This window comes from Python bivittatus, unplaced genomic scaffold (assembly GCF_059951505.1).
Source record: "Python bivittatus isolate LINGU-HERP-01145 unplaced genomic scaffold, Pbiv_v1 ctg000220_np1212, whole genome shotgun sequence".
Taxonomy (NCBI): domain Eukaryota; kingdom Metazoa; phylum Chordata; class Lepidosauria; order Squamata; family Pythonidae; genus Python; species Python bivittatus.
In genome coordinates, this window is record NW_028277048.1 from 30,117,183 (window position 1) to 30,143,383 (window position 26,201).

The 26,201-nt window shown below is 40.6% G+C and overlaps 1 protein-coding gene and 1 long non-coding RNA gene across 2 annotated transcripts; one reads left to right on the forward strand and one right to left on the reverse strand.

Annotated features, from left to right (window-relative positions):
• On the forward strand, nucleotides 1-26,201 carry C1QL4 (complement C1q like 4). Its single transcript, XM_007426223.2, has 2 exons — nucleotides 1-585; nucleotides 25,963-26,201. Exons 1-2 carry the CDS (start codon nucleotides 22-24, stop codon nucleotides 26,140-26,142), a joined length of 744 nt encoding a protein of 247 aa, XP_007426285.1. The 5' UTR covers nucleotides 1-21; the 3' UTR covers nucleotides 26,143-26,201.
• LOC148216315 (uncharacterized) lies at nucleotides 19,168-20,335 on the reverse strand. The gene is made up of 2 exons (XR_015795718.1): nucleotides 20,201-20,335; nucleotides 19,168-19,370 (listed from the first exon to the last, which is right to left on the reverse strand). It is a non-coding gene; the product is annotated as an uncharacterized LOC148216315 (long non-coding RNA).

Below are 26,201 nucleotides of genomic sequence, written 5' to 3' on the forward strand. Positions count from 1 at the left end.
GGGGCCGCCATTGGGGTGGCCATGGTGCTGATACTCTTAGTAGCTATCCCCTTGCTGGTGCACAGCTCCAAAACCACCTCGCACTATGAGATGTTGGGCAGCTGTCGCATGGTCTGTGACCCGTACACTCCCCAGACCCACGGGGCAGCTTCAGCAGAGGCAAGCCAAGAACTGGCTCTCATCTCACCACCGCCTTATGTGTCTGGAGGGAAAGGAGACCCAGGGAGGAAGGCCAAATCTGGAATCCGTGGGCCACCAGGGCCTCCAGGGCCACCTGGGCCCCGAGGTCCAGCCGGAGAGCCAGGGAGACCAGGTCCCCCGGGCCCACCTGGTCCAGGTCCTGGAGGTTATATCCCATCTTTCTACAGCCCTAAAATTGCCTTTTATGCAGGATTGCGGAAACCACACGAAGGGTATGAGATCCTTCGTTTTGATGATGTGGTGACTAATGTGGGAAACTACTATGAACCATCAAGTGGCAAGTTCACCTGCCCTCTACCTGGCATCTACTTCTTTACCTACCATGTGCTCATGCGTGGTGGTGATGGTACCAGCATGTGGGCAGACCTGATGAAGAACGGGCAGGTAAAGCAATGCTCTCTCTTATCCCAAAAGTCTTTCCTTTCCACAGTCATCCTCTCCTGCTTTACCTTTCTCTTTGTTTCTGTATATAAATCTGTCTGAGTTCCTTCTCTGTTACCTCTGTCTCTTGCCAATTAATTTCTTCTATATCCCTTTCTCATTTTACTTACAATCCTGATTGGTGTACCCTATCATGCCTACCTGCTCTTCATTCTACCTGTTCAAATTTATGACCTCTCCCATTTCAACAATTAACCACAGTGACCTTTAGAAGCTCCTCCTCTTTTAAACCCTAACTCCTCCCAATCTAACATTCACCTTTGCCCTATTTCTTGATCATGAATACCTTGCACCTGTTCTCAAAACTGAGTCAAAACTGAATTTACTTTAAGTGCAGTAACTTCACAACTAACTATTTGGGGCACAATCCATCTCATATCTCAGGATTGTGCTATGTATGTCTATAATATTGCATTGTAGAAATTTGCAGCCCAAATGAGTAATTTTTAGTGTCCCTAAGGACTCTCACAAAAAGTTAGAAGAGGGGATTATTTCTTCTAACTTCAGAGTACTTTTAGTTAAAATTTTCATTCCTCTGCACATTAATTCTCATTCATTTTAATTATCTAAAATAATAGAACAATATAGTATTATAAAGCTCTATAAAGATTCACTAGAAATACTATGCAGTATTTAAAATAAGTTGTCTTTATAAATGGTCATTGGTTCTAATATTAAGAATTTTCAGAGGAAAAAGAATAAAGCTTAACAAATAAAATATATTTCTGGTATTTTTCATTTAACAGAGATTCTCCCACTATGAAAATCTCTGGATTTGCAGTTCAGTGTTGCTGTCAATTGACTAAACATTCTTAAATTGGAAATTACCTTTGAATTCAACCTTTCTCTCCTGTTCTCCATCCTAAATGGTGCTTTTGTTTCTTTTTTAAGGAAAGAAATATTTCAAAATATAACAAAATGTAAAGCAATATACGATTAAGAAAACAATTTGCATTCTCATACAGGACGGTGTGATTCTCAGATCATTTGGATCAAAACCAGCTGAAAAGGGATTCACAGTTTATACTGTATTTGTTCTGCCTACACTTATCTCTACATAGCCTGGAAAGGGGTTCTATTTTCTTTTAAAATATTGCTTATATTAATCTACTGTGAAACTTCAGTTCAACGTGCCATAATTAAAGAAATACCTTCTGCTACTTGATACAGTAGTAAAATCTGAAATCAAAACTTTGCATAACAATGCAACCAGCTGTTAGGGCAACACACAAATGTATATTCTCCCAAATAGGTATCTCTCATTAATGAATAGGGTTTACAGTTGAAAGGAGAGGAAATAGAGTCTATCTGATTTTCAAAAACTGAATGAACTGACCTTATGAAACAGTTCGTAAAACAATCAAAACAATAACATAATTGTTTTCTTCCAGTCACAGAAGAATGAGTTTATTTTAATAAAATGGTAATATCCATGCCCTGCACGCAGATTGAGGTATTTATTAAAATGGTTGTGCCTACATACACAAAATGTATGTTAGATAAATTATACATATATAATGTACTTGTAGCATGCAAATGTATTAATCACTTATACAAATTGCCACAGTACATCTTCATATTTAAAAAAATGAATGATAGAAGTATTCACCTACGTGATAAAGGTATTCACTTTAGTACAGTGTAATAAATGTCTAATATGTATTCTTCAATATCCCATTGTTTTATTATTGAAGAGATACCATCAGTCAGTATTATACTGAATACATCAAAGCATATAAACTTTAAATGCTAATAATTATCATACACATATATTCTGAATGATATATGCAGGTAGCTAAAAAATAGCTATGCTGAATTGCAGGGAAAAATAAAATAGTCTGTGCATATTGAACTATGTCTCACAATCTAGCTTTACTTCGGGTTTTGGTAGTAAACCATACAGGTATGCAAAGATTAATAAGTTTATATATTTATTATTTTCTCACTTTCCAGTTCAATAGCACACACACTTATATGTACACATAGTTGTATAAAAACTCATTAATAACAAAACTTATTAATAATTTCATCCCCATCTTGAGATAATGATGATATAAAATCTGTCAATTATCAGAATATATCATTGAGATTGAACCTAAAATATTGTTACACCTCAGAGTTATGGATCTGAAAAGAAAAGGAGGGTTTGGTATTTTTTTAGCCAACTAAACGCCAAATGCAGAGCAATATTGCTTCAATATCTTCTTGCATGTTATATTGTTTTATTTCCCTCTATCTAAGCATTTTTCCATCCATCAAAATCCATTGCTCCTTTTTGCCCTTCTTTTAGCTAGTTTTCAATAAACTAGTTTATATGACCTCTACCTCTTCTCTGTATTTATTAGCTGCCTGCCTGAAGCTTCAGGTGGATAGAAAGTTTACAAGCAACTTGGGCTTTTAAAAAGTTATTTATTTTTAAAGTTAATTCTTTTTTTATTGAATGGCTTTTCATGAATTCCAAAACTTGGGACCATAAGAATAGGAGAATTAACTGTGAGTAAAATGTTTAAAGTTTTTTTTAATCTACCTAGGGCACCAAATTATTACATTGATTAGGTTAAATTAGAGAGTCTCATTTCCAACTCTTTCCATTTATTAAAGAGAAAGAAGTCATCGATCTGAAATTTAAAAATTCATTCCTTTATCCCTCCGCAAGCCACCTGAACTAATGAAAGCAACATCTCAGGAGAAGGAGTCTTGTCATCTCCCTTCACCAAATCAATAAACATATTTACATGTGCTAACAGGGAGTTTCAGCAAAAGGGTTTGGGAGACTTAACACATAAAAATAATTTGTTACTTAGTGAATAGGCACAAACAACAAACATCTTTTAACAGCCAGATAGAATTCTTCTGTTCAATTGGCATCTGTTTCTATTGTTCTGTGTCTTCTTTTCCTTTTTCTTTTTGCTTTCCTTGTAAAAAAATTAGATTGAAAGCTGAAGCTAACGTCACGCTAGATGGGGGGCTAGTTTGTGCCTTCTGAATTAAGTGCATGCAGAATGTGGATTAGAAACAGCAAAGACCACCTCAGGTGCTACAGGCTGAGTCACTTCAATCTAGACAGTGGACGTGTGATGCATACGTCCTCAACCCACAACGTGTGAAGTAAAGACCCAGGGACATCTCTAATAGCAGGCGGAGGGGGACTCAGTGGAGCTAAGACAGTTCCTCTGTAGTTTGGAGGACACTCACGAAAAGCAAGTTCTATCCATTCTCCTGGACAGACACACAAATTAAAACAGCTTACTTGTGTCCAGTTCCTCACACTGCCCCCAAAAATGAGTGCATGCCCAGGCAGGTTTGCATGTGGTAGCAAACCGAGCCTCCTCCTACTTTCCTTGCCGCATAAATATATCTGGGACAGTCCCAACTTGCTCTTCGCTGTGTTCTTTAATTCCAATTCAATTTTTTTTTTTAGAAATGTAGAACACAGTCGATTTCATACTGGCGCTCAATAATGTTAATGTTATTATCATGGTTATCACTTATTTGTCCATCCCCCCCAAAATCAGTTAATTACCAGCAATATTTACAAGGCAGAAGGGCTCCCAAGCTTAAATTTGGAGCCTTTCCCTCCCAGGTAGTAAAATGGCAGTTGGCTCTATTGATCAGAATTTACGCCAGGCTGGATCACTTGCTGCCTTGCCCTCTTCCCCAAGTGATTGATGCTTCGTGAGGTTTTCTGTTCTTTTTTTTTTCTTCTCTTTCTTCCCAGCCCCCCTCCTAACTTGAAATAAAGATTTTTCCCCCTTCTCCAACAGCAGCATAGATTGTAACAGAAAATTGAAAGCAGCGATGGGAGGGTTAATTTTTTCCCCCCAGAGAGATTTTTAAATTTCGACACCTTCACAATTTGTGCCTGGTGAAGAGGAACAATTGCCTGTTTATTAAATAATAAATAGCGGGAAGGATAAAAACTGACAGGGCACCTGGTAATATTGGTTCAGTCAATTCGCCTCCTGAGACCTGTTTGCAGTCAATTTGTCAGGAAGGGGCTTTTTTAAAAAATAAAAGTTTTAAGACCAAAATATCTCCTGTCAATTGAGATCAGGGGTGAGCAGTAGCCATGTTCTTACTTTCACTCCCTGCCCAAAAGAGCATCCTGTTCCACACAGCTCCTCCTTTTCTCTTCAATGTATGGCCCATACTTTTTTGTTTTTAACCAAGGAATCAAAATAGAAATCTATGTGTGGCCTATAAACCCAACACTAACCCTACAGATAAATAAGGAGGAGGAGGAGGAGGTTTAAAAGCTCACACACACATAGAAAGCAGGATCCTATAACACACAAACAAAATCTTTAGCACTTAATCTTTCTAAGTCTCCGAGTTTAATGGCATTCTATCGCATTCTTAATGCACAATTAATCAGGGCATAAACAGAATGGATTCCTCAGGATGTAGCACCAAAGGCTGGGGGAATATAACAATTCCCCAGAATTCTGGTTTTATACCTAGATACAAAACCTTTTCCATTCACCATTCCCCAGTTGTAACTTCCAGACCCTAAACTCTGGAGTTAGGGGGGCAAATTCTTCCACATTCAGAAGGCATTTCTCAATTCTGGGAGAAATGTCTTGGAAATGCCATAAGCTCAGTGGTGAGGTGGGCATGTATGGTGGGGTGGGCACATATGCTTTACTTGTAGAAAAACTCACCTGCCTTGCTGACATCTCCAGCAGGATCTGAAAAGCCATACAGCCAGAAGTGATCTAAGCTGAACAATGGTTTGATACAGCATGAGACTTCAGAAACTACTGAAAATCAGAATTAAAACAACTTATTTCCACCCTCCATACATCTCGCTGGGCCCTTTTTCTTTTCCTTCACCTTTAACAGCTTTCTGTACTGTAACAGCGAATGTGTAGGCTGTAAAACAGATGCACAGAAAGAAGACCAAGAGGATATTTAGAGGCATTTTGGGGAGCTGATTCAAAATGCCAGCCCCTTTGGTAGGAGTCAAAATGCACAAACAGCTCCCCCCGCATCTCAGTCTCGTTTCAGCTATTCCGTCTTGGCAGGGTTCAGCTCGCTGGCAGACGCACAGCGCACCTCTCTTGGAGTGAGAACCTGGAGCGTTCCCAAGTAGATCAGACTGGCTTGTGCCCTCCTTGGCCAATCACTCTCAATATTCATCATTTGTCAGTCCCAAATCCCACAAGGCAGGGACATATTCTTGGCTTCTGTCCCTGGGCTTTGAGGAGGTTGGGTTTAGTTTAGTTTTCTTTTCTTCTCAGCCTCACTTATCATTCAAGAATTGCTTCTACAATAGCTCAAATATGAGACTTACTAGTAATAGGGCAGTGCTAGGTGTGGCTTCAATCAAGCTACTCAAGGGAGTATTATGGCTTATGTATCACCTCCAGCCGGCAAAGGCTTCTTCCTAATTCCAGATATATGGAGTGGCCAAGTCTGAGCCTTCTGCACACGACTAGATGAACATTTTCCTTGGGTTTACCTCAGAGGACAAACAAGTCAGCCAGTACAGTATCATTGTTAACGAGTTGGACTGGCACAGGAGAGATCGAGGTTTTGCTCCATGCTCAGCTGGAGAAGCTCACTGGGTGACTTACTGTCTCTAAGCCAACCTACCTCACAAGGTTGTTGTTGTTGGGGAAGAATTGGAGGAGGGGGCTATGTATAAAAATGAGATACAGATCTAATAAACAAGCAAATAAATAATGGCGCACCATCCTGGCTTAACTTACCACCCTACTCCACCCCAATTTTATTTCCAGTGCAGGAGTTTCCTGCAACCCCAAACCAGATTTTATTGATCAGGGTTCAGGGAACAACACGCCATTCACTTCCAGAGAACCAGCATGCCTCCATAGGGTTGGCAGGGTCTGACGCACCAGCCGCTCAGATTCACACAGACACATACACTCCGTTCCACTACAGAAGTATCTAAACCGACTGACATCTGTGGCGGAGGGGAGATGAGGATTAGACAGGCTGTGGAGAATTAGCCCTTTGGAGTAGGTCCCTGGTCAGAGTCATGGGAGTTACTGGCTGGCACAGCTGTGTCCACGGTGTGAGTAAACAATGAAGAGTCAGCTGCCACTCAAGCACCATTTTGTAGGAAGGATTTCTTACACTTGAAAAGGGAAAGCTACAAAGAAAATTGCACAAGGGAGCAGATGAGGTAGTCTTAGAGACACTGCATGTCCAGTTGGAAATGGGAAGTAATTACGGCCACTACCTTTTTTTTTTAATGAGTTTCTGTGCTTTTCAGGTCTTGGGACACTAGTTCAACAGGAGAAGCCAACTCACCACTGTATTGTTTTAGTGTGTTTGTGTCAGGAAAAGCACCACTGGTTTTGATTCCTCTTCTGCAGGTATTAAAGCACAGAAAAATAGAGAAGTTGCAGGCACAGGGAAGCTGGCAGCCCCATTTTTATTTAGTATCACCATATTCCACCCTTTGGCTCAAAGCTCAGGATGGCATATAGGGAATATCTACCACATTTGTCCCCATAATTACCATGCAAAATATATAATGAGGTCTATTATCCAGTGACTTTTATTGCTGTGCAGAGATTTGAAACTCGCTCTATTTATGGTCCAGGTCCAACACTCAGTCTGCTACAAAACATCATCTCCCTCCATGTAGTGTAGGGATAAACTTTGCAATTTATCACCACAACTGCGATCTCTTATTAGGAGTGTCCATCTTTGAGATGCAGGGGAGATAGACTTAGGTTTCAGCATAGAAAATTAAGCTTGTATGAATGAAATTCGTTCACAATTAAGCTTGTATGACATTCACTTGCTGGGAGGCTGAATAGGAGAACTGTTAAAACAGCTGGCCATGGAAAAGTTTTCTAGAAACAGCAATACGGTGCAAACAAATTATTGTCTGCATTATGCCAAAATTCATATTAAATGGTACCTGTTATTGAATGATACGTAAAGATTGAACTCTATGATTCTTAGTTTTGGAACAGCACTTCTGATCAATGATGGTATATGCTTTCAAATTGTCAATGAGAAGACATTTTTTCATAATGGCACATATTTCAACAAGATCCTAAATTTGCTTCCTAGGCCAATAAAATAAAATTAAAAATAGAGATTCAGAAACTGTGATACAGCAAGAGCAGCAGTTCAAGTCACTGGAGCCTTTGTCAAGTTAATAGTTCTCCTGGAAGACCATACAAAACATTTTCAAATTCCTGGCTTCCCATAGCCACTCCTCGTAGTTTACTATCATCACATCTTTGCAACGCCAGGCCTTGTCCCACCCCCACCCCCCCACAGATGTAGGCTTCAGTTCTATTTTTTCAAGAGTCAGTCCAATCCCCAGCACTGGGGTTTCAAAGGGTTTCACTGTTTAAGTGTTGATTTCTAATTTATATGCGAGAAAGAAAATACTGGATTTATTCACCCCGCTTTCTCTCCCTCCCCCCTCTGAATTGTCCTTTAATGCAAATGCTGGAATCTGATCCATCGTTAAGTACCGAGCCCCACTGTCCATCAGCAAATGGAGGATGCAAAGCCTCTTCCTATTAGCTCTTATATTTCACTCTCCCCCTTCTCCCCCCCATCCCAAAATGTCTAAATTCTAATTGAAACCTGCCCTCAGGAGCACACCCATACCTTCAGCCTTCACTCAGCCTGCCTGGGCAAACGTTGGAGGAATTATGGTCAGTTCATCGACAGACAGCAATTCCTTCCAACTTCTCTCCAGAGTCATTTTCAAAACACATCTGCCTTCCCAGGGCCGTGTTATTCTCAGATACACTGTCATAAACACCCTCATCGAAGGCGGTCCCGCCAACTCAGGCTGCGATCTTGTCAGTTTATCCTAGCTTAGCAGCTCCGCTCCGTGGGCAGGCAGCCACGCAGGAAAACTCCAGCAGATCCACAGAGGGCGCTACTCCTCCAAGCCTGGAAGTAGGCCTCACGCTTCGGCCTTACTGGGCAGGAATTGCACCCTCGCGGAGAGTGTCTTCTGCTGTAGTATCTCTGCACTGTTTCAAAATCATCGGATCACCTCCCACGATGCGGGTGCTCCTCTGGGCAGAGAAGCCGCTCCAGGGCAGCCGATCCAGCAGCACGTTCAGTTTGGGTGTTGGAACTGGAGAAACAGCCCGGCCACCTTGGCTTTTCCACTCTTGGAGACCAACCAGAGCGGGCAGAGAGACCTCCATCCGTATAACCCACCCATTATTCTCTTCAGAGTAAGCAATTCTAAGCACTAGGCAGGAAAAGGGGGAGAACAGTTGGCAGAACACAATAAAGGAAGGCGATGAGAGGGAAATAAATCTAACTACAGAGGTGCTGTTCACTGTATCTCACCATGCCTTTCTCTCCTTGCAAACCTTCACTTCAGATAATGTCTTTTGTTCTTTAAACTTTTTACCTTTCTTTTTGAGGAGCTCGCCTCCATCTAAACACAACCCTCCCTTCCTCTTGATCCATTCACTCTCTCTTCCTAGATTTGTTTTGCAATTCAATCCGTATCCCCTATGACCTCAACACACTTCTTTAGAATTGGTCATTTTTGTATTCAGTCTACATTCACCCAGGGAATGACTATGGGCTGAATGTGGACTCAGAGTGTCTATTCCTGACCCCTCTCCTTGTTTTACCACACCCACTTCTTCAGGACCTGATTCTCACTGCACATAACTTTAGCTTTTTCCTGATGTACCCAACTCTCAAAAGTGGGCAAAATGCCCCTACACACAGCCATTTTCACTTCTTTTAACAACATTAATTTGTTACAACTGACCTCTACACTACTGTATGTACTCCTACAAAATCTCATTGGCATAGTAAATCACCTTGTACAAAAAGCATACTGGACAAGTGGGACTTGCAACAAAATGTGTGATATATTCTCATCTTCCCATAGGAGGGCAATACAGTACTAGAGGCCATTCCATTGTACTCTCACTTGCTTCACTTTCCAATTTCATTTTCAGCCAACATTCTGTAGCTCAGTTCTCCTTTGTCTCTTTTTAGTCCTTCCAATGACTGGAACGTTGGAAAGAAATTGTGGAAAAACTCTGACTGTTTCTCTAGCTGTCTGTCAGCAGGATCGTTCTCCAAAAACAGAACACAATGGGACTAGGGTATGGTGAGAGGAGCTAGCAAATGAAAGCTTCCGTTCAAAAATGGGCAGACTCTGGATAGGGGTTCAGGGGGAAAAAAATTAAAAGCCTTTCCCAATGCCTCCCTGTGGGACAGGAATTGGGGAGGGGCTTGGAATATTGCCGCATCCTCCATTCTAAGCCTCCGTCCCTCCTAATCACATGACCCATGTGCAAAGATGTAGCCCACCCTGTGTTTCTAAAGCACTTGCACCCAAACACATGCAAGAGAAGAGCAGAAACACACACATACACAGATGCAACATATATATGCCTGCCCTGATTAGCCGGTAAAAAGAAAGCACCCACTGACACAATATGTTATTTCATTATCCAGAAGAAATTCAGAAGCCTCCTATGACTGCTGCTGATAAAAGGGCTAGAAAAAATTCCAGAAGCCATGTTCTGCAAGCTTTCCGTACCTTGTTTAAATAACCAAATGTTGGCATCTCCCTCCCTCTGATTCTCAGTTGTCCTATTTTGATTCTATTTCTATCAGTATTTATCACTGCAGTTTTCTATTAAGGAAGTAATGTTCTGTCAATCTTGGCCCTCCTCTTTCCGCACATGCTTTCCTCCTTTTCCTTTCTCCACCCTTTGGCATACAATTGCCATTTTGACATGTTTCATCCATGGCCACATGCACATCAGCTTTTCCTGATGCATCTTAAAATAATTATTAACAAAGGTAAAACGCCTATCAAGTTGGGCTTAACTCCTGGTGACTTTATGGAACCCTTTATGTTCCTGACAACAACACACAAGCGGTTTTCCATTGCCCCCTTCCAGGATGTGTTTTTGACTTCCCAGTCTAGCTTATAGCCTTTGTCCTTCCTGGTTGTCTCCCCATCCAAATACTAGCCAGGAGTGATTCTGTTTAGCTTTCCATTTTTTTTCTGTACTTTTCTTTTGATTGACCAAGGAAGATGCATATGCATTCTTAAATTCCCTCCAATGGAAAATACAAGATTGTATCCAAAATAGACACTATACAGGTAGAAAAATATTAATCTGCTTGGATGGGTGAAGGAAGGGGAAAATAGAGATTTGAGGACGTTTAAAAAAGCATTTTTAACTGAAAACATAGGAAGAAAAAAACAAATCAATACCCAGTGTAATAAGGACTGGCCATGCTCAGCTAGCCATAGAATATTTTGAAACAGGTAGAAAAGAAGAGCAGGAAAAGAATGGCCCACTTTATTGTTTTGCAGTTTAATGCAGAAATTGAGAAATTAAGCTTTGCAGCTTAATGCAGAAACCTTTTACCTAAAGGTTACTCACTGGTACATTGTAAGCCTTGTGTCAGCCATATAGATGATACAGGGCCACAATCTCACTGCTGTGGCGTGTTTTCTCTGCATTGCTTACAGATCAGGCACTCCCACTGTATAAACATTCATCCCATTCCTTTCATAAATGCATTGTGGAGGACGTTGGCCAACAGGAACCCAAGTGAATATATTGCAACATTTATTTAGATAAATAAATTTTATGTATTTACAGTATTCATAAACATGTATAAATACAAATGTTTATTTATATTCTATTTGTAATTCGATCTTCTGAAGAAGCAAAGTGGGAAATCATACTCAGCCAGGCCATAATGATGGTTACACTTGGCTGAACTACCACAAATTTTATTTTTCCCCCTTTTGGTTTTGATGTTGTATGCCACCCAGAGTCCTTTGGAATTATTTATTGTAAAATAAATAAACTAACAAACAAACAAAGGTGACAGTTGCAGAGATCATTATGTCACCAGTAAACAGCAGAAGCATTTCCAATGCCTCCATCTATCAACTCTATCCAGGAGAAAGCATAGTCAATAAATGTGTCATATCAAAAGGGTTGTTTTGATGGTTCAGGTGTTGCTTGATCATCCAGCAATGACTGCCAAATGTGAACAGACCATCTCAGATCAAATACCAGGCCCAGAATCTTCACACAACCTCACATTAGTTGAAATGTAGCACTTAGCTGAATCACTTTGCCAAGTAAGTCAGTGGCCCCCTCTTCATCTCACCTATCACCCCCAAATCCCCCTGTCCCCAAGTCCAGTCCTCACCGCAGCCCAGAAAACAGCATGTGAATGAGCTGGCAATGGTGACTGCTCCTCATGATCACTCCAGTCATTCATTGGAGAATGGAGAAAAACAAGTGATGGTGCATGAAAAGCAGCCATGGGGGCAGAAAACTCTCCTTACGGTGGGCCCTGGGCAGAGGTCCGGCGATACTGTCTCCTGGGATGGCCAGGGAATACTTCTCCATGAGCTTTCAGGCTGAATGGCCGTGGTCTAGTTTTATTTTGGCCTGATGTTTCGCCAGTAGCTGGTGGCTGGCCTCTTCAGAGGCAGAGTGGGCTGCTTTGTGGTGTCAGATCAAAATAAAACCAGACCAGGGCCATTCAGCTGGAAAGCTCATCACTGCTTCATTGATGCCAGCCATGAAAGCCTACACCAACACTTCTCCACATTTCTCCATATCCACTTTTTTTTTTAAGCCATTTTTCTGTGTACAGTTCCCTACCCCCTGTGGAAAGTATTTGAATAGGGGCTCCTTCTGACCCTTACGAGATGTTAAACTGTTTATTTGCTTTACTGGAGGAGCCTTCAGCTACATGAAACCCTTTTTCCCAGGCCATATAAATTAATATAAGGACTCACTGCACAAATCTGCCATCCCAGTGAGTACTAGATCAGAGAATGTTGTTGTTGTTTTTCCTTTTCAGAGATCAGGAGCTGAAGTTGCCTATAGTGGCCCAATACCATCCTTAGATTTTTTTTTCCCCTCTCTAACCAGCCTCAAAGCAGGTCCTCCCATCAGCTTTCCTACCACTCCAAACCTACAGCTTCCAATCTCATTCTGCCTTTCCTTCCTCTATTCCCTCCTCTACTATTGTCCGTAGGCACTCATTCTTGTGTCGTGCTCAGCACAGAGCCTTTCCACCTCTCCCTCTACTGCAATGTTTCTCAACCTTGGCAACTTTAAGATGTATGGACTTCAGCTCCCAGAATTCCCCAGCCAGCATGAATTCTGGGAGTTGAAGTCCACCCATCTTAAAGTTGCCAAGGTTGAAAAACACTGCTCTACAGCAAAGCAGTGCATGCCACAGTTTCCAACAGAGTCCAGACAAGGGTAAGATTGAAATGAGTCTCCTATGAAGTATCTCACTTTTTGCAGCCCTGCTCACCCTAGCGGTCATCTGCAATCATTCCCTCTAACAGCAAACCCAGGCACTGGGTGCTGAGGGGAATGAAATCCACAACAAAGCCCCTGAGAAACAAAAACCAAGGCACCCTCTGACAGTGAGTGTGCTCAGTGCCACAGAAAGTTGAGGGTCTGGGAAAAAGAAAAATCTAATACCTGGAAGGAAGAAGATGGAATGGCTCTCTAGGATAAGGGATGTGCATGGCTGGCTGGCTGGCTGGCAGCTAGTATCTAGAAAAGAAGCTTGTTTGGAGGTAAGAATATATTGCAACATTTTATTGCAGCTTCCACTTGCATCCCCTGTAAACCTCCTTTCTTCATTCTTAGTGGAATTCACCTCTGGCGGCTGAAAGAGTGACAGTTGTGAGGAAAGCAAGGCTATTGGAATAACCATTAGGGATAAAAGTTACAGGTATCTTCAAGTGAAAAAGATAATACAGTATTACGTCAGCAAAAAAAGCAGCTGGGGCAACAGGACTGTTAAAGCTGTGAGTTCTGCTTTATGAAGATGATACAGTTAAATGTCTATTTTCCATTTGCTACATGTCCATTCACCCAATTTCCTCATTGGCTCTGAAAGACTAATTAACCAAGGAAATCCATTTAAGTCTTCTACTTAAGATTTTTTGGAATTTCCTCTAGGTTAGCTGAAATGCTGGTTTGGAGGTGGTCAGTGGTCTGGAATGGCTTTCTTACAGCATCCTTTGTCTCTCTACCTCTTGTGGCAAGTGTGTAATGCATTACCACAGTTGTTAATTAAGGGATTAGCTCATAGGGTGAATTACTGCAATTAGTAATTTATTTATTTGGCACCATCCACGTGCATGGTGCTTTACTAAAAAAAAGAAGAGAGAAGCAGGAGAGTCAGCAGGAGAATGGAAGGGAAACGTAGGAAGAGTTAAGCAAGAGAGCAATACGTTGTTATTTTAATTAATTGTTTTTTAATTAATTGGATGTTAGTGTCAGGGAGTAATGCATGTGATCTTTTGCTTGTCTGTGTTGTTAATTCTATGCATTTTCACACATATTTCGGGAATGACATGTTGCTGTTCCCAAAATGGGCATACAGTGTGCAATACACTTCCACGCCACAATAGAACTGGGTGTTTGACTTCCACTCATCTGCATTTGATCCACAAGAAATAAGTTGAATCACTCAACAGAGAGACCCCTTTCCAAACATATAATCTGGGTATAGTATTATTTCCAAGGCAACTACCATATATGCCACAGTAAATGACAACAGTTTTAAAACCCTCCAGACTTACTCTACCTGTTTTTAATTTCGGGAGTTCAAGCTCCATTACTGGCTGTTTTATTGAGAGCAGCATGCCAGTAATTATTGGAGTCAGGAAAAAATAAATAAGAGATATCTTTGATGGTAGAGTTTTCATGGACTTTTCTACAAAGGAGAGAGAAAGCAAATATCTTGAGCCCACATTGAACCAGCAACCTCAGATAGGGCCGATTCCCCACTAAACCCTGCCTTTGGCCCCATGGCCACTGCCCTGTGTTGATGGCTCAGGCATAAGCTCCACATGGCAAGTTTATCCCTCCTTTGCTGGTATAGGCAGGCTTTCATCTCCCCTGGTGACAGCTTGATCCATGTAAGAGCTCACTCTATTGTCAGAGATTTGTTTGGCAAAGCCTGATGCTGGCCTCTTTTGATCTGTCTATCCAAGAGATTTATTACCTGGACACTGTCACTATAGCGTCTGAGCTTCTCACATCATTGATATATCTGCCCTAGATGCATGCACTGAAGCTGGGTATGTAGATGCATCTCTTGGTTTCTCCGAAACCTGTAGCATTAAGTGCACTGTGGGATTAAACTGCCCAAGGTGAATCCGGGCATTAGTGGTACAGCAAGAAAATGAAATCCAGTTCCTCCAAAGGCAGACTGATGCAGAGAACTTTAAACAAAGTCTCGCCACGTTTTAACCCATTTGCAGGGCTAGAAAATGTTCTGAGAGTTACTTTAGAGAAGTACCATTCGCGCATGAATATCTGCTTCCCTGCTGTGAGCTGACTCGTTTAGGATGACTAGCACATGAGAGTTTTAGAATCAGGATCATGCATATATTCCTTTCGTGGGTAAAAAATAATCTCAGAATATTGGTCACCCACACCAGTCCACTGCTGCCTCTGAAAAGTACCATTTTTTTTTCAATGCTACCACATTTGGAGCAAGAAAAAGGCTGAGATGTCCGAGTGATCTGGAACTATTTACATTCCCAAAAATGTTAAGGTTATTCTTTGTGGAGGGCAGTACACAGACAAAATAACAAGGAAATCTTGGCATGTATTGTGTAAATTATTTGGTGGCAGGAAGGAGGCAATCCTACATCCAGAAAAAAGTCCTTTAGAGCCATTTCAAATCATTTCCCACACTTTGGGGTTCTGATGAAGAACTAAAACTTCTGATCTCTGACCACAGGCTAGTTTGCTTCTAATTCACTTTAGTGGTTCCTTGAAGATAAAAGAATCTTTTTCTGTATTTTTTTAAATAGCCCTGGGTGATGTGTGTATTAGGCATAGAGGTTTCAGGATAAACATAAAATCTGAAAGCACTTTTGAGAGTAACCAACTGTATTAAGGTGGTTTATTAATGAATAGCAGCTCGCTTTCTCAGATGCATAGAGTGGATTCACTATTACAGGAGTTTAAATACAGAACAGTGAGTTAAAGAGAAGGAAGGGATGGGGGAAAAACAAGATGGGAAGTTAACAGGTTTACACAGTAGTTGAGCTAAAGGGGAAGTTCTCACAAATAAGGATGGAAGCTGAATTATATAAATATAATGGGTTAAAAGAGAGCCAGTTTGGTGTGGTGGTGAAGGCACCAGGATAGAAGTCAGGAGACTGTTTTAGTCCTGCATTAGGACAAAGCCAGCTGGGCCAGCCCGACTGACCTCGGGCCAGTCACTCTCTCTCAGCCCCAGGAAGAAGCAATGGCAAATCCCTTCTGAAAATCTTGCCAAGAAAATTGCAGGGATAGTCCAGGCAGTCAACACTGACTTGAAGGCCCATACATACAAAAACAAATTAAGGTCTCATTGTTCCTGTTCAACTCTTTGGTAACAGATTGGATTGGTTAATGTATTGTAATTAAATTATCTTTCACTGAAGTAGTACTGTATCTTTGTTCCTCCGCTTGTACCTTGAGTTCAGTGATGGAGTACCCTAGGAGTGAAATGTTACCTATCACATTGCTGCCTTGAGCTCAGATGTCCAGTTTGGGTCTACTTATTCTCTTGGGCAGAGTTTGTCTAGTTCATCCTATGTAGGGGGTTCAGAAGTTCCTATGGAGGTGGGAGTAGGCCCGCAGGTAGTTAACTTAAAGTAACCTTGCTGTGTCTTTTAGCTTAGGGAGAAAAATCTTTTTTTTTCTTGCCACAACAGATGACAATCCGTGATTAATCATGTTTATTTTAAAACTGGTTTTTAAGCAATCAGTTATAAAATGTCCTTTGCCTAAAAAGACCAGTGATTAAAAATGGAGTCTGATATGAGTTCACATGTTTAAATTACTGGATCAGAAGAATGCCTTTATTCCCTTCTACCAATGGGAAAGATGGAGTGAATACAAAAACTTTGGGAAATTAGTTTGTAATTATGCCTGGAAAGCCATTTGGGAGAATTCTGATTAAAAGAATACAGAAGGTGTTAATAAGCTTTGTATAATTCTAGCGTAGGTTGTCTTGCATATGTACTCAGAAGCTGTTGAATTTTATTTTCCAAATATTCTCATTTAGCTTTTTTTCTCTTCTCTGTCAAGCATAGTCAATCATAAAACCACAGATTTATGTCTTAAATGCATCCCAAATCACACCAAATTTGCATGTCTATCACAAACAGTCTTCAAAATCTTGTTTTGTCTGTTTATAAAAAAATAGCCTTTCAATAATGAAGTATTTGTGTTACTTCTAATAACAAGAGCATGCTTGGATACCTTTATTACATTTATCTATCTTTTTCAGCAAAACAGCAAAATGTGAGAAGTGAAGTCTAGCTTTATACTGGGCAGTGAATATATAGGCTAGATTTTTATTCTTGAGTAGGTTACTGAGAAACCCATGGATGTGACAAAGAAAATTTATTTGATCTTTGTTGATCTAGAGAAAGTGTTTAACAAAGTGAAGAATTATTAAGTACATTTATATATTGCCATCATTTCCAAGGTCTCACTGCGATTAACCCCAAAAACCTAATCAATAATTAAAACATATATGTAAATGTATTTCATGTTTAATGTATTTATGGATAACTGCATAGGGAATGTTTATGGTGAGGCTAGAAGTGTGTTGATTGGGAATTTGAATATAGGTATACTTTTGTGTGAGGCAACGCTGTGCTGTTGGCTGAGAACTTTAATGGTTTGCAGTGAATGTTAGATATTCTGTATGATGCAACAAGCAATTTGTTATCGAAAACCAAAACAGTTGCTTTGACAGGGAAAATGGAATTAAAAATTGCACACTATACATACATGGTGAAAAGTTAGTGCAAGAAAGCACATTTGTATAGTTTAGTAGACTATCTACTGAAAACAGGAAGTTAGATGAATCAAGTTTAAGATGTGCAAAAGCTGTAGAAAGGCTGGTAGAAAGGTAGTATGAGGTTTGTTGCAAAAAATTCATGTTTGTTGAAATAAACAAAAATGCCTGTGTATAATTGCATGCTTTTGCCAACTTTGCTATTTAGAAATGAAATTTGGGACTGTCAGAAGAGACATAAGAGTAAGTTGGAGGCACTAAAAACAGGTTACTTAAGAAGGGTGTGGTAAACTAAGAAGAACTCAAAGTCAAAATGAATAGGTGCTGAATTAAAGTGGGTTGAATACAAAAGTGAGTGACTAGGTAAAGAAGTGTGTTGATGTGGTTTGGTGTAACAGAGAGTGAATAAGGGTCCAGTTGCAAAACAAATATATAAAGGAAGAGTGAATGGGTCAAGAGAGTCATGGTTGGATGGAGTTGATGAGACACTCAAAAAGAGAGAAGTGAGAAGTTTAAATAACTGAAGGCAATGTATAAAGAGGTGTATGAATATGGTGGAAGCATCAATGGTTTGGAAGGATAGAAAGGTATGGAGTGAATGGAGTGCCTTTTCTACATTTTGCATAATCTTGCAAAGATAATAGTATGATGAATATGTATATACAGTAGTATGTATATTTAAATCTATACATAAAAACTAAACACTTGATGACTATGAAATGCAAGCATCTATTTGAATGTCGAAAAAAAAACTGTCTCTTGAGATGAAGCTTTCTAAAATTATTGTGGCAATTATGGACATTTGTGAACATCAACTAAGTTGGACAGCCAATCAAGGCATAATTAAGTGTCATCCTAAATATACTCATAAGTGTAAAGAGCTACTCTTATTTAAGAAACTGTATGCTTGAGTAAATCTGCATTGTATTGGTTTGTAAATTAAACAATGTTATTTCTTACTGACTGGATTCACACAGTGCACTAAAGCCGCTGCTAAAATTCGAAGGTAAATATCTGATTCTGGGCCAGGCAAGATAGATTCTTTAGGCCAAAACTAAAAAAAAAAACATACAATTTCAGATGTGCCCTGCATTACTTGGAAGTTAAAAATTTCTAAAACTGTGGCCCATGCACACAAAAAGGTGGCCTACTCTTGCACTATTTAATAATGCATTTTGTTTGGTTACACCTAAGTACAGTATATAATATAAATCCAGCAACTGAGGTTTAGATATTAACTCAGACAATTGAATGTTAACCAGGATGTTAACTTCAAGGGCAGAGTGTTTGCCTGACATTTAATTTTCTATAAAAATCAATGGAAGTAGAAAATCTTCAAACTGAGCTGAATTATGCTTTTGCTTCCCATGTTAAATTATTTAGTCAGGAAGATACTTCATATTTAAATACTGAGAAAAGTGTCTGGCTTAATATCCTTGCATGACTACATAGAAAACAAAGGCAAAGTTCATTGCCCTCTGTATTTCTAAGCAGATAATAGTATAGTGCAAGACGGACTCAAAGGCACGCGTGCACACACACACACACACACTTGATTATATAGATACCAATATCTCTATTCAGCAGCAAATCACAGGGATTCCAACAATGATTAAAAAGGGAGCAAGTAGCAATTCAGATCTCTTCTGGATGACACCTTCAGTTGTGTTTTTAACAGAGGTGTGGAAGAATTGAAAAGTAGCATATGTTCTGTTGCTGAAATGATTAACAATGCAAATTAATTTAATTAAGCAGAATTAACATAGCATGCACTAATTACATTTCATACAATGTAATAACAAAGCAAGGGAAGGGAGAAACATGACTGAACAGCCTGCCTAGCAGTTTACAAGCTACTAAAAACTGGGCTTGTTCAGTTTCTTCATAGTATTTCTCTCTATTTTTCTCTCCCAATTCCGTGGTATCTGTAGAAAGGGAAAATGTAATATAAGAAAATGATCTATTCTGGCTATAAAAACATCTCTTTTTTTCTTTTTTGTAGAAGTTGGCATGTCCACCCTGTATAGTACATTTCTGGCAATGCTAATAGAAACATTAGGCTCGGAGAATCCTCTGTTTGAAGATTTTTTGTTCAATAATGGCCAATCTGAAACCTGGAAAGAATATCTGGGGGGTGGTAAAATATTTATATATTGGTTTCCAGACAGTGCCATTTTTGCTGTCAGATCTGTGCCCATCTTTTTTTTTCTTTTTCTTTTTTTTTGAAGCTGGCATGTCCACCCTGTATAGTACATTTCTGGCAATGCTAATAGAAACATTAGGCTCGGAGAATCAAGTGACATTGTCAGCATCAATGGGGAAGTCTTTGGAATCTGAGCCACAGTGACATCCTTGGGTAGGGCTAGGTTAAGAATTGTTGGGGCCTTGGGCAAAGCAACTTGGGGATGGGGTGGGGTGGGGAGCTCCCAATACAAGTTCTTTGTTAGAGTATATACTAGCATACTAAAAATCTCCACTTTTTATTACCAGTGCAGACCTGGGCCCTGGAAAACCCTTTTCAAGGTGGTCTTGAGGGAAGCAGATCCCTTTGGACCCTGTGCAGTACCTCTCAGCCCTGAGACGCCTGGGGGAGAATTCGTCTGACTGGCTTCCAATCTATTTCTAAGCTTTGCTTTTCAGCCACCACACCCCAGGCCCACAGCCTCACAACAGGTCCCTTGATTGTTAATCCCAATAATGCAGTAGATGCAGAGAATGGAAATGGAAATCCAAACTTGCAGACTCTCAAGCTTACCTCTTTTTTTTTTTTTTGGCCTTCAAGTCAGTGTTGACTCCTGGTGACTACATGGACAACTCATTAAGTCACGTGACAACCAACACGCAATCCCCCGTCAGCAGCCTCACGGCTCAAGGGCAGGCTTGGGAGCCTTCCGCGCATGACAGGTGTGCTGCTTCTGGATTGGCTCAGTGCTCACGTGATCACCTGCCAGAGCCTCTGCGGGCAGAGGAGCTTCTAGCTCTGTCGAGGCGCAAGAAAAGTCACTGCAAAAGGATGGTTTTGCAGCAAAACAGTTGGCGCACGGAGCCAGCACGTCTCCGCTGAGGGTACTCTCCTGCCTCCCAGCTCCTGGGTTCGCTCCCTTCCCATACACCATACCATCCATTCACTATTGTTTGGAGTGAGCCAAGAGGCAAGTCTTATTTTGATCCATTGATTTGACAAGGCGCATGAGCCCTTCCAGTCGAAGCCAATCGAGCAGCATCCAAATGTTATCCGTATAATTCAGATTAAAACAAATAAGGTAAACAGTATAAATAGGAATAATCCAACCCTCCACAGGAAAGACAACACAGTATGTAAAAAATGGGAATCCAACTGTCAATGGCCCCAAATTAAAACAGCATTCCTCACTAGAAGGAGCAGGTTTGCAGCTCATCTCACAGTAATGTGACTGCTTTGGTTTTGTTTTGTTTTTTTAAATCCATTGAACAGATTTGTTTTAAAAAAATGTTTCTTTGTTAGGTTTATAACCCACCTTTCCTCTAAGAGCTCCAGGTAACATGCTGTACATAGCACTCCCTCCTATTTTTTTCCCCAGAGCAGCAACCTTGGGAGGTAGGATGGGCTGAGGGGAGAGTCCACATCCATGGTATTATTGTTATGGTTATTTGGACTTGCATGCTGCCTGACTCGGAGAGAGTGCTATGGGGTTATAGTGCAGACAGTCACAGACTGATGCAAAGCTGCTTCTGAGAATTTAGATGTAAAAATACTGGTGCAGAAGTGTTCTTTGGGTGAAGGACAGCATCACTCAAAGCAACTGCTTCTCCCTAGCAGAAGCTAAAAGCTGTGTCTTTCTTTCTTTCTTTCTTTCTTTCTTTCTTTCTTTCTTTCTTTCTTTCTTTCTTTCTTTCTTTCTTTCTTTCTCCTTCCTTCCTTCCTTCCTTCCTTCCTTCCTTCCTTCCTTCCTTCCTATCTATCTATCTATCTATCTATCTATCTATCTATCTATCTATCTATCTATCTATCACATTTATATAGCCACCCATCTCGCACAAAGTGACTCTGGGTGGCATACAACAATTAAACACACTTTTAGCTATTATATCTCTATCATTCCAGTCATATGTCTATCATTCCTGTCACCTTGCATATAAAATAGGGGAATAACACTTCATCTGTAGACGATGAAAGAATAATCTGAAGATGAGACTACCATTCCCCACTCCACACCCCAGCATTTGTACATTTCTATCATTTTTCAAAATAGGAGTTATCCTAACTTGAGCTCTTTTCACTCAAGCAAACCTTGTTATCCATCTATTTATATATTGGGTTATAAGACAAGAGCTATATTAGAAGTGAAGGTTCAGGAAGAGCAAGTCAACTGCAAGAATAGGCATATTAATACAAAACTCCCGTTAACAATGAGCTCTGGCTGTCACAGTGCACTTCAAGTACAGAATATTCTGTGGTAGGGAAAAATCTGAGAGCCATGGGATTATTCATCATTCAGCTCCATTAGCTATGCCTACACTCCCTGCAACTAAATTGCACATCCAGAAATAGGTGTTGTGGCTTCAGTACAGCCCCAGGGTTGCTTGCAAAACAGGCTTTTATTGTGTAGCAACCATGCTTCATTCATGGGATTTATAAAAGGGAAGGAGGGAAAAGTCAGATTTCACATTCCGCTTATAACCCACGTGTGCTTTCCTCTATGTCTTCCCCCTTTTTTTCCCCTTGCTACACAATATATGCTATCAGAGGGTGGAAAAAGAGTAATGTGTCATCATCCTTTGAATGATAACACTAGAAGTTATCTATCCAGAAGCATCCAAGCATCCAACAGGATTAACTGGGGACTAATATCTTCCAGTTTTGAGCCACACGCACACATTCACACATTGCCCCACCTTCTTATTGTTAGAGTTAGTAAGTAGGACTTCCGTTTTTTTCCCATACCATGCAGGAGTGCAAACACCAAAGACTGAAGAACAATATTTGAGTTGGCAGCCCTCCACCTGCTTACTCACCCACTCACTCATATCACCTTAATCCACTCCCACACTATGATGGAGGACTATATAACAATACTAGAAAACTCCTGGAGAGGGTTCCCACTACACGCTCAACCCTAATGTAGTTTCTTTGGTTTTAATTCTGCATGTTGTACCAACCCAGTCAATCATGCTTTATTCAAGAAACCAAGTTTCACAAAATTGTGACAGCATAATCTGTAAGCCCAGCCTTGTTATTTGAGGACAGTGACCAGATAGTAGCTGTTTCACAGAACTGCAAGACATCTGGTCTTTCATGGAATTCAACAGTAGAAGATAGAATTATGGCCCTGTCCTAGCTCATACTTCTGTCTCTCTTACCTTGTGGACCCCTAAGCAGATCCAACTTTCATTCAAAGGAAGGCTTCCTAGCTGGTGCAAATGTTATGGCTTTTGTCTTCTTTCTTCGGTCACACTCATCTGCATCACGCTCATCTGCAACTATAATCTGTATTTTATCTACAGCTCTCAGAATCTAGTGAGATGATTCACAGAGTGAGGGAACTCAGCTCATAAACCTTTTCTCCTGAAGGAAATCTGCATTTGAGGAGGCAGCAGCCATCCTTGGAGCTACTAAGTAAAAGTAGGGACACCTTCAGGTCAGGCTCAATTTCTGGTGACTACACAGTCATGTCCAGATGGTTTTCATAACAACAAAACAGAAGTCAGTTTTTAAGAGCAACTACAGTCAACCAGTTGCTCTCACTGGGATGGGTTTATAACAATCAAGACAGTATAACATATTATGTGGGAGGAGGAAAAAGGTAGCAAGGAGTAAGCCAGCCTCAGGTACTCAACACTTTTGGACAAATGCATTCTTACCAAATATGCCTTGTAGCACAACCAAATTAAATGCCAGAATGTTATTTTCACTTAAAGGCTCCAATTGGAGAAACTTTATCTTCTCTGTCAGCTCCAAAGCAGGTACCCACACAGGCAGGTGAGCTGATGCTCGTGGAGTCCTATCAATGGAATTTATTTTTAAATGCACAGGCTCAGATGTCTATGCACATTAGAACAATCCTTGTGTGAATCAGTTAATGGGCAGGTGTTCCAGAAATGATGCTATCTGGAAAGGCAGCACACAGAGGAAGCTCCAGAAATTATATCCCTTAGAAGTTTGATTGGATGAGAAATAGGGCTTTGAGTTAATGCCCAGTTAGGATGTATAGGCAGCTACTCTGGCCTCAGCTCTCCTCAGCGAGCCACCGCTGCCATCCATTGTCAATCTACAATTATCTTGTGCTTCTCAAAGATTAATAACTGTCTGGTATGCTCCGAGCTGTATTTGTTACGTGGGTGTATGATCACATTGCACGAGTACAGAATTTGATTCCTGAACTTAATCTTCCTGAACATGCTGGTGTTAATGCTTGCTGGTTCCCTGAAGTATCTTAGCCCATAGTGCCGGGAAGATACACTGTAAGAGACGGGGCACTGAGTGTTCATGACATCTCAGAAGGCAGAAAAGTGGTTGAGTGCACAGTGAATGGCATTTCTTCTTGGCTCTCCAGAGTGACAAGAAATGTAGCAAACGTGCTCTCTTTTCATAATGGATTCAGTTTTCAGGATCCAGAGGACCCAGTTCCTGAGTTTACAGCTCCTACAGAGAACGGAAAGCACATGTTTTGTATAGATAGCATTCTTTCTTTAGAGCAGCTTTCTCTAAGCTGATGTCCTCCAGATGGGATGGAGGTGACAGCTGCCTGAAGTGTCAAAAACATTGGTTGTGCTGCTAGGGAATTCTGGGAATTGTAATCCCAACCTGTTTGGAAGGTACTTATGTGGGATACTGGGATGAAAAGTAGACTACTTGTCTGGGACCGAGAGCCATCCGTTTTTGGCCCTTGTATGGAGTATCTGGGGCTGCACCAAAGAAAGCAGGAAGGTCAGAAGTGGCCTGGGTAGATGCAGACAATAAGGAAGATGACCTTGATGGAAATATATAATAACCATTACCTAGCCAAAAGGGGTTGAAACATTTTTTAAGTCCTGAGAAACAAGATAACATTCAGAAGCCGCTTTGGCAGACACCTCCCTAATTCACTGATGTATAAGAAGGGGGAGGAGTACAGCACAATCAGACTTGCAAGATTCTGTCATTATAGACAATCTCAATAAAAGTAATTCTAGCCTTCCTGTGGAGTTGGTTTCCTGATCTAGTTTACCTACTCAGTTTGAAAGCAGGACAACACATTTGACTTAATTTAGAGTGAACTGAGTGAAATTTCTTCTCAGTTTAACAATTACAATTTGGTGGCAACATAGAGACAGGATCTGCTGTAGTGAGTTTTTTTGGGGTACCACCTGTAGTCTTGGGGCCTCAAGTTGGACAATCCTGATAGAGATTATGCTACACTGACTGCAGGATAATGGTGCTGATAATTTTCAAAGGGTAGGTGCCTGGTGCATTGTGTTAGGATAAAGAGAATTAAATTAGGATAAAGAGACGTAATTATAGACAAGAGTTTAGAAGGAAGAGAGTTAAGCCTCTGGACATTAAGCTGAACCTTTTCAAAATGACTGGCCAGAGTTGGGAGTAAACACCCCCCCAAACCTACATCTACCTCTCCAGAAAAGTTACCTCATTCCATATTGTTCTATTCCATATCCTATACAAATATATCTTCCTATGAATTTTTATTTTGAAAATTTTTTGGCTTGCATAGATGGGTGCATGTGCACACACACATGGCATACATACATACATGTACACTCATATATGAAACTGTACACACAGCCCTTGATGAAATCCCAGAAAACAAAGATATACTTACAGGCAAATTTACTAAGGTCAGGAAATGATAGGATGAATTCCTGTCTTGACTGGGAAATTAACCAATATGCTCTACGGAGGAAAACTATGAAAATGGTATATCGGGCATAGAACTTACATTTTCTTGGTGGACAAGATTTTAATTTTGAACTCCACCACTACCTATGACATGCACAAAACTTTTAGCATCCTCAGGAGTGTAAACGTGCAGGAACCACATTAAGCAACTAAAAGGTGAAGAAAATGTGACTCAGAGAAAGGTATATTCAAGGTATAAACTAGGAAAGTTCCTGGAACAATTGGCTTTGGCAGAAAATAGAAAAATTTGGGGATCAAATCAAATACAAGTTGAAATAGCAGTGAGGGGCTACTTATATTAAATAGATTCACCCTGTAGGTTTTCTTTGCAGTGAACAGCCTTGACAGGTCTCCAGATCCACTTCAAAACCTAACGACAAGCACATAAGCATCCATTCCTGACCACAGTGACATCACAATGAAAAAGCATGTTGTGAGTCACAGTGCAAACTCTACCCTTTCGTACTTGCAACTATGTAAGTTGCAAGTACTTGCATCGTAATACCACGGATGCATTTTGTCATTTGCCCTTTGTCATTCCTCCTCAGCTCACCTGGGGACAGGAGACTAGAGATTCTACGCAACTGCTGGATTGTCATTGTTTCTGAAAGCAGACTAGACCGAACCTCTGTTTTTTTCACTAGGTCCGTGCCAGTGCTATTGCACAAGATGCTGACCAGAACTACGACTATGCCAGCAACAGTGTGATCCTGCATCTGGATGTAGGTGATGAAGTCTTCATCAAGCTGGATGGAGGGAAGGTTCATGGTGGAAACACTAACAAGTACAGCACGTTCTCTGGATTCATCATCTACCCAGACTGAGCTTCCCTGGCTCCAATTTTTCCCTCCCTATTTTGCCTACCCAAATCCTTCCCCTGTGA

Bases quoted from the DNA above. Each gene is read 5' to 3' on its own strand.
- C1QL4 (XM_007426223.2), top strand. From the start codon at position 22: ATGGTGCTGATACTCTTAGTAGCTATCCCCTTGCTGGTGCACAGCTCC. The intron at 586-25,962 runs GTAAAGCAATGC...TTTTTTCACTAG, and splicing joins ACCTGATGAAGAACGGGCAG to GTCCGTGCCAGTGCTATTGC.